General features: G+C 42.5%; 1 protein-coding gene across 1 annotated transcript; it reads left to right on the plus strand.

The window, feature by feature from the left end:
* Positions 1 to 3501: 3501 nt before the first annotated feature.
* lin7b (lin-7 homolog B (C. elegans)) lies at positions 3502 to 8224 on the plus strand. Its single transcript, XM_035761299.2, has 6 exons — positions 3502 to 4024; positions 4641 to 4759; positions 5760 to 5831; positions 5971 to 6180; positions 7408 to 7571; positions 7708 to 8224. Exons 1-6 carry the CDS (start codon positions 3949 to 3951, stop codon positions 7727 to 7729), a joined length of 663 nt encoding a protein of 220 aa, XP_035617192.1. The 5' UTR covers positions 3502 to 3948; the 3' UTR covers positions 7730 to 8224.
* Positions 8225 to 8690: the final 466 nt, after the last annotated feature.

Raw genomic sequence — 8690 nt, forward strand, 5'->3', positions numbered from 1 at the left:
GTTGAGTCACTGACGTGATCTTCCTGTCCGGGTTGGCACCCCCGACTTGGTTGTGCCATGAAGGAGATCTTCATGGGCTATACACGGCCTTGTCTCAGGATGGTAAGTTGGTGGTTGAGGTAATCCCTTTAGTGGTGTGGGGACTGTGCTTTGGTAAAGTGGGTGCCTGGTTAGCCCTGTCCGAGGGTATTGTCGGACAGGGCCACAGTGTCTCCCGACCCCTCCTGTCTCACCCTCCAGTATTTATGCTGCAACAGTTTGTGTCAGGGTCAGTCTGTTATATCTGGAGTATTTCAGATATCCGGTGTCCTGTGTGAATTTAAGTATGCTCCCTCTAATTCTCTCTCTCTTTCTCTCTGAGGTCCTGAGCCCTAGGACCATGCCTCAGGACTACCTGGCCTGATGACTCCTTGCTGTCCACAGTCCACCTGGTCGTGCTGCTGTTCCAGTTTCAACTGTTCTGGAACCCCGATCTGTTCACCGGACGTGCTACCTTGTCCCGGACCTGCTGTTTTCGACTCTCTCTCTCTACTGCACCTGCTGTCTCTAACTCTGAATGATCGGCTATGAAAAGCCAACTGACAGTTACTCCTGAGGTGCTGACTTGCCTGCACCCTCGACAACTACTGTGATTATTATTATTTGAACATCTTGGCCATGTTCTATTTTAACTTCCACCCGGCTCAGCCAGAAGAGGACTGGCTGCCCCTCATAGCCGATTTTAATTGTAATAATGACAATTACAACAATACTGAATGAACACTTTTAACTAAATATAATACATAAAATCAATTTAGCCTCAAATAAATAATTAAACATTTTCAATTTGGTTTAAATAATGCAAAAACAAAGTGTTGGAGAAGAAAGTAAAAGTGCAATGTGTGCCATGTAAGAAAGCTAACGTTTAAGTTCCTTGTTCAGAACATGAGAACAAATGAAAGCTGGTGGTTCCTTTTAACATGAGTTTAAACGTTTATTCTTTCAGTGAAATATGGAACCGTTCCGTATTTTATCTAACGGATGGCATCCCTAAGTCTAAATATTGCTGTTACATTGCACAACCTTCAATGTTATGTCATAATTACATACAATTCTGTCAAATTAGTTCGCAATGAGCCAGGCACAATAAGAGCCCTGGAGAAATAGAAAAAATAGCCAAGCTCCTTGGCTACTCCCCTGCAAAGATAGACAAGATTGTCCAGCAATGGCATATGCCATCCATCTTAGTAAATGGGATGAGACAAAAAAAAACACTGAGCTTCTGGAGTGAGATTTGGAAGTTCAGGGATGCAACTGATATCAACCCGTTTCAGGAACTTGCCATGGCTGCTGTGTCTGTGTTATCCTTGTCACACTTGAATGCTGAAGTCGAGAAAGTATTCAGCCAGATGAATGTGGTAAAAAGCAAACTTAGAAACCGTATGTCCTTGCAGACCCTTAACTCCATCCTGTACATTCGATATGGACTGAAGCTGTCTGGTGAGGCCTGCTATGAGCACCAGCTGCCTGATAATGTTCTGCAGCTTTTTGGCACATCAGCTTTTTACTCATTTTAGTCCAGACTAGTTACCATAATTTTCTCACATTGCCATTGGTAGTTTTTTCTATTGTCTCTTTTTGGTCCATTTAGATTGTTAATGTAGATTGTATACAATATATATATATATATTACAGTTAAAAATGTTCATGTTTTACTGTGACCTGTTGTAGGCTCCTAAATGGACCATAAGGTTACAAACCAAATTAAGAAAAATAAACTCCGCCAGAGTGTCTCTTTTGGGTCACTTATGCCAGTCCCAAACCCGGATGAAGGAGGAGGGTTGGAATTGTGACATTAAAAAAACAAGAATGACAGAAGAAAGTTCATTTGTAGTTTTAAACATATTTAGGGTGTTTTTTACTCACTTTTTGTCTGCCCCACGAGGTTATTCCTCTCTCCTATAGCGTACTAGCACATCAAATTACGGTATTGTACACTAGCCTACCATGCTATCAACACAGTAAATAATATTGCCAACGTGCTTTCGACAATGCGTTATCAACAAAACATTTTACTTTCAAATAGACCACATTTGCCTAAAATATAGACCACATTTCCTAAAATATCACAACTTAAATATAGCCTACTTACTCCTCAATTGGATCAAGTACATCTTGGTAATTATTTTCATCGTCTCTAATGAAACATATCTGGGGCAGGCAGACACTCGATAATCGCTTCTGCCGCTTTAAAAAAAAAGGAATGTCTGTCGCCGCCGAGCTCTCAAATTCCGTCTCTCACTCTATGAACGATCACTGCGATCCAGATTCATTGGGACGTCTTTAACCAATTTACATTTATACTTGATAGTGGTATGGACATCCCAAGGAGCCCGAATAGCACGGACCCTCGGAGAAAGTCTATGAACTGCTCTATTCGACTGAAGGGACATCCCAAGGAGGCCGAATAGTACCTATGAACTCATGAAAGTAACTCTTATTGGTTGTCTGATGTGGAACAGGTAACAACACAGTCTGTGATTGGCTAACAATATTTTGATCTGTATACAGTGGGATAACCAACATAGTCATCTATGCATAGTCACTTTAATAACTATCTACATGTACATACTACCTCAACTAACCGGTGCCCCCGCACATCGACTCTGTATCAGTACCTCCCTGTATATAGTCTCGTTTTTGTTATTTTACTGCTGCTCTTTAATTAATTGTTACTTTTATCTCTTATTTTTATCCGTATTTTTTTTCAACTGCATTGTTGGTTAGGGGCTCGTAAGTAAGCATTACACTGTTTGTATTCGGCGCGTGCGACCAATACAATTTGATAAAATAACATACCATGAGATGTTGAGGGAAAGACAGATTATATATAGATTAGGCATCATCTTTTCTAGGCCATTAGCGATAACAGGAAATACACAACCATAGGCTACACTATAGTTCAAGGTGGCTACGTTGGAATGTTTGCTTCCACGGGAAAATGGTACCTTTCTAACATTTATGGTTGAGATTTAATTAGTATAAATATAAACTGTGCACGTTTTGATTTTCATTAACACGCGATGCAGGCGTAAAGCGTTGGTAATCATGTCATGTAAAATCTGACAACGCAGGAGTCAAGCAGCCATTAGTAAGGCGTTGGTAATCATGTCTTACTTGCACATTCATCTTCTGCACTTATATCACTCCCGTGTTTAATTGCTAAATTGTAATTATTTTTCCACTATGGCCTATTTGTTGCCTTTACCTCCCTAATCTTACTACATTTACACACACTGTATATATATTTTTTTCTATAGTGTTATTGACTACGTTTGTTTATATCCATGTGTAACTCTGCAGTTGTAAAAGAGAACTTGTTCTCAACTGGCCGACCTGGTTAAATAAAGGTAAAATACATTTCAGGTCAGGTGGTACGGTTGCCTCGGCTTTTCTATGTCCCTTATCACCCTCCATAGCATGGGACTAAACCAGGTCAAACGAAGGCGTTGTAAATGTAGACACGTTATGCTATATGGAATCCTTGGGACGTCACTATGCCGTTGAAATAAAACATGTTTGGGGGGTGTATGAACGTCCCAATGACACTTTATAGCACTAACATACTGTAGGATTTGACAGTGAATGACTGGACTGCGGACGAATCAAAACACGATTTGTTCTTGCGTAGTGGGTTACGTAATTATGTCAGTCTTTTCTCTAATATTCACTCCGGCGACACTTGGCATAGGCGGTTGGGTCATTTGTGCGCTAGCCTAAAACGTGTTTTTCTTGCATTGCGTCGTCTGTTTTTTTTACTGCGGGTCAGACTGGACAGCCTTATCTCTATTATATTATTCCACCAGTGCAACGAATAAAAAAACACTGTAAATCAACCCTCTCCAATCGCGTCCAGTCGGCGAGAAACGTCCACCCACTTCACCGCATTGCCAGACAAGGAGCCTCTCAATGATGTCATCATATTATCATTCGGGAAAGGAAACAGACATGGCGACGATGACCGAGCCGCTCTGTCTAGAAAGAGGTAACTACACAGAAGAGCTTTTGTCAATAGCACAACCTGAGCGTATCATCGTACCACAATCAGACGCGTCTTGAGATAAACACGCTGGTGTTTTATATGACGTTTGTTGTGAGTTTATTTAGATGGAGTCCTATTACGAACATTGCGGATTAGCGACCAGTCGAAGCGTATGCTATTAATTGACGTATTTATATAGGCTTAGCCGAACAACTTTGGCGTATGTACTTTGTTATGTGCGTAATCAGTGTATATAGTAGGTGTGAGTAACGTTAGTGTTCATTTACGGGCTACACTATATATTCCAGTGCTCTACAGATCCTCAAATGGAGGGACCCACTCACTGTAATATATTCCTGCATGTGTTTAATTGTTAAAATGTTTAGTCATGAGACATATTGAGGAGCATATCAGTGTGCAGATTCCTCTCCTTTGTGGCCATTCATACAGTACATGCACAAATCATTGGAAGTAGGGGTATGCAGGCTTTTGCTCCAACCTTGATCAGAGCAGGGCTGAAGCGAAATCCTCTGAAGCAAAAGCCTGGACACCCAGTAGCTCTCCAGGAGAAGGGGTATTCTACCCCTTTTCAACTCACCCTCTCCTCGCTCCCCTCTAGATGTGTGCAGGGTGATAGAGCTGCTGGACCGGCTGCAGAGAAGCGGTGAGCTGCCTCCTCCCAAACTCCAGGCCCTGCAGAGAGTCCTGCAGAGCAAGTTCTGTGCAGCCATCAGGGAGGTAGATATTAGAATAACTTACCCACTATGTCTGATCTAGTTGTAGCCTATATCCATCAGAGGTAGGACAGGCTACCTAAACCCAGCATGTCTGATCTAGCAATATAGTTTATATTGTTTTTAGATTGGTTTGTATAGATGTGTATATAGCATGTATTCTTTGGTACTGAATTCCGAACAGACAAGGTTTATCATGATGTCACAAAAAATGTATATTATGTAACAGTATACGTATTTACAATAAATGAAAGGTTTCATATTTACAGTGGTTACAACTAGGGTTGTTAAGTCATGAGTCATGACCGCAGAAAAATGACACGTGAACGTTGAGTCACAGTAATCTCCTCTTATGCACCCTGGACATGTTTTGGTAGTTCCTAACTTCTTAATGACCATTAGGTCCTAATGGCCTGGTACTCAGGGCTCTATTGTCCCTCTAACCTAGCGTTTCCCAAACTCGGTCCTTGGGGTACACGTTTTGGCCCTAACACTACACAGCTGATTCAAATGATCGAAGCTTGATGATTTTGTTCAGCTAAGTTCAATTATATTCTTCTTACTATAATATCATATAAAATAATGGCACAGAACTTCTAATCATATTTTGTCAGCTAAATAAACAAGCCTAAAGTCTATTGCATGGAGCATAGCCAGATAACATACAGTAGGCCAGATCATATTCTGTTCTTCGGAAATACATTTTCTTCATATCATAATGTTTCTTTAGACCTGACTAAAGTAAGTAATGGATTTACTGTGATGGTGTTTATTAAATTGATTTGTTTAGACTTTTTTTTTAATGTAGACATTCAAAAGGCATGCATCAGCGACTTGCTATGCATGGAGGCCTGGAGAAGTGTTTTTATGTTTTATCATCTGTGATTTATACATTTTATAATATTGTGTTTTATAAACCGGTGAAACTCATTAAAGTGCCAATGTCTCCAATGATTTGGATGTTCCTTGGTTTCCCCTCATGTTCTCTCTACATTTTCCAACAGGTGTATGAACAGCTCTATGACACTCTTGACATTGTGGGAGGGCCTGAGGTTCGTGCCCAGGCAACTGCCAAGGTAATGACAACAAACATTTAACACACATACAGAAAAAGTACACTCCGGGAAAGAATAAACATCACAAATCCCGTAACAGTCATATTAGTGTAATGGCGTCCAACTTCTCGTGCAATTTCACTTTCAACCTTTCCTCCAGGCCACAGTGGCTGCATTTGCAGCCAGCGAGGGACATGCCCACCCACGGGTGGTGGAGCTACCCAAGACAGAGGAGGGCCTGGGATTCAACATCATGGGGGGAAAGGAGCAGAACTCCCCAATCTATATCTCCAGGGTCATCCCCGGGGGGGTGGCAGACCGGCAGGGGGGGCTGAAGAGGGGCGACCAACTGCTCTCTGTCAATGGAGTGGTAAGAGGGATTGGGAGGAGGGTGTGCGTGTTTATGCTTACTCACATACACTATATATACAAAAGTATGTGGATACCCCTTTAAATTAGTGGATTCGGCTATTTCAGCCACACCTGTTGCATAAAATCGAGCACACCGCCATGCAATCTCCATAGACAAACACTGACAGTAGAATGGCATTACTGAAGAGCTGAGTGACTTTCAACATATCACTGTCATAAGATGTCATCTTTCCAACAAGTCAGTTCGTCAAATTTCTGCCCTGGTAGAGCTGCCCTCTGTCAACTGTAAGTGCTGTTATTGTGAAGTGGAAAAGTCTAGGAGCAACAACTGCTCAGCCGCGAAGTGATAGGCCTACACAAGCTCACAGTACGGGACCGCCGAGTGCTGTAGTGCGTAAATAAATGTCTGTCCTCGGTTGCTACACTCACTACTGAGTTCCAAACACTCCCTGGAAGCAATGTCAGCACAAGAACTGTTGTCTGGAGCTTCATGAAATGGGTTTCCATGGCCGAGCAGCCGCACACAAGCCTAAGATGACCATGTGCAATGCAAAGCATCGGCTGGAGGGGTGTAAAGCAAGCCGCCATTAAACTCTGGAGCAGTGCGTTCTCTGAAGTGATGAATCACGCTTCACCATCTGCTAGTCGGACGGACAAGTCTGGGTTTGGCGGATGCCAGGAGAACGCTATCTGCCCCTGGTGGAGGAGGATTAATGGTCTGGGGCTGTTTTTCATGGTTTGTGCTAGGTCCCTTAATTCCAGTGAAGGGAAATCTTAAAGCTACAGCATACAATGACATTCTAGATGATTCTGTGCTTCTATATTTGTGGCAACAGTTTGGGGAAAGCCCTTTCCTGTTCCAGCAGGATAATGCCCCCGTCCATACAGAAATGGTTTGTCGAAATCTTTGTGGAAGAACTTGACTGGCCTGCACAAAGCCTTGACTTCAACCCTATCGAACACCTTTGGGATGAATTGGAATGTCGACTGAGAGCCAGGCCCAATCGCCCAACATCAGTGCCCGACCTCACTAATGTTCTTGTGGCTGACTGGAAGCAAGTCCCCTCAGCAATTTTCCAATATCTAGTGGAAAACCTTCGCAGAAGAGTGGAGGCTGTTTTAGCAGTAAAGGGGGGACCAACTCCATATTAATGCCAATGATTTTGGAATGAGATGCTTGACGAGCAGGTGTCCATATACTTTTGGTTGTGTGTGTGTATTGCAGAGTGTGGAGGGGGAGCACCACGAGAAGGCAGTGGAGCTGCTGAAGGCTGCCCAGGGCTCAGTGAAACTAGTGGTCAGGTACACGCCTAAGGTGCTGGAGGAGATGGAGGCCCGCTTTGAGAAGATGAGGAGCGCCAGAAGACGCCAGCAGCACACAAGCTACTCGTGAGGGAACACACAGACACATAAACAAGCAAGTACGTGAGCACGCTCACTCTCACAAGTCTGTTTTTTATGTAATTATTTTTCTCTGTCTCTCTCGCTCTCTTCTTCTCTTTCTCTATCATTTTCCCTAACACAGGTCTCTGGAGTCCCGAGGCTAGCCACTCCCACCCTCAGTCAAGCCTGTTGGACCCGCCACCTTAGTTCTAGGAGGTCAGATGATAGAGAAGAAGGAAGTAACCAAAGTAGCCAACTTAGATCTGTTATTTATATATGTTTGTGAAATGCATCTACTATCCCCCTCCACTGCCTAACTGTTCGCAGGGGACTGCCTAGCCCTAGGTCATCCTTTACCCTCTGTGATTTTCTCTCCCCGTGTGAAACCTGCATCCTAGCGTATGGCAACCATGTGTTTAGCGTAAGAACAGAGGAGAGTAAGCATGGTGGATGTAGTTTAAATGCATAGGTCTATTTACTTTTCTACTCTATAGTGAGATGATTCTGTATGTATGTATGTATGTATGTATGTATGTATGTATGTATGTATGTATGTACACTTTAGGTAGGGTAAGCATTCCAAGGCTTTCATATTTACCATTTGTTTATTTATGTACTTATTTATTCATGAAATAAAGCCGGTAAAGGTTTGAACAGTCCTTGTTTGTGATCATATTTGTGTAGCCATATGATTTGAAAGCAAATTGGAGTTGTATTAGAAATTAGTTCTTGGGGTGGCAGAACTCATGTCAGAAAGGGCTAGCTGATGATGTTTCATAGTCAGATTTGCTTCAGATTTTGACACTGCAGTCTGCACAGAGTGCTTATCGCCACAATCAACTCTATTTATTGCAGTTCAATGGTAATAGCAATTAAAGACAGTGCTTGACTTAGGCAGGAGCTCACTGGAGCTGATTTCCGGCACCTCAAATGTTCTACTGCTTGAGCCCCTGTTCCTCTTCAAGAATATATGTTCAAAAGTATTGTGGAGCTCCTGCACCTAAATATAAACTGTACAGGCACCCAAAATGAGTACCGGAACCTATTTTAGTCTAAGTCAAACACTGATTGAAGATAGTAATTTATTCTTGAAGAATTTCACTTGTAAATCTTGAGGAGTCGCCA

The sequence above is a fragment of the Oncorhynchus keta genome, chromosome 5 (genome assembly GCF_023373465.1).
Source record: "Oncorhynchus keta strain PuntledgeMale-10-30-2019 chromosome 5, Oket_V2, whole genome shotgun sequence".
In the NCBI taxonomy this organism is placed as follows: Eukaryota; Metazoa; Chordata; class Actinopteri; order Salmoniformes; family Salmonidae; genus Oncorhynchus; species Oncorhynchus keta.

Bases quoted from the DNA above. Each gene is read 5' to 3' on its own strand.
- lin7b (XM_035761299.2), top strand. From the start codon at position 3,949: ATGATGTCATCATATTATCATTCGGGAAAGGAAACAGACATGGCGACG. The intron at 5,832-5,970 runs GTAATGACAACA...CCTTTCCTCCAG, and splicing joins GTGCCCAGGCAACTGCCAAG to GCCACAGTGGCTGCATTTGC. The intron at 6,181-7,407 runs GTAAGAGGGATT...TGTGTATTGCAG, and splicing joins TGCTCTCTGTCAATGGAGTG to AGTGTGGAGGGGGAGCACCA.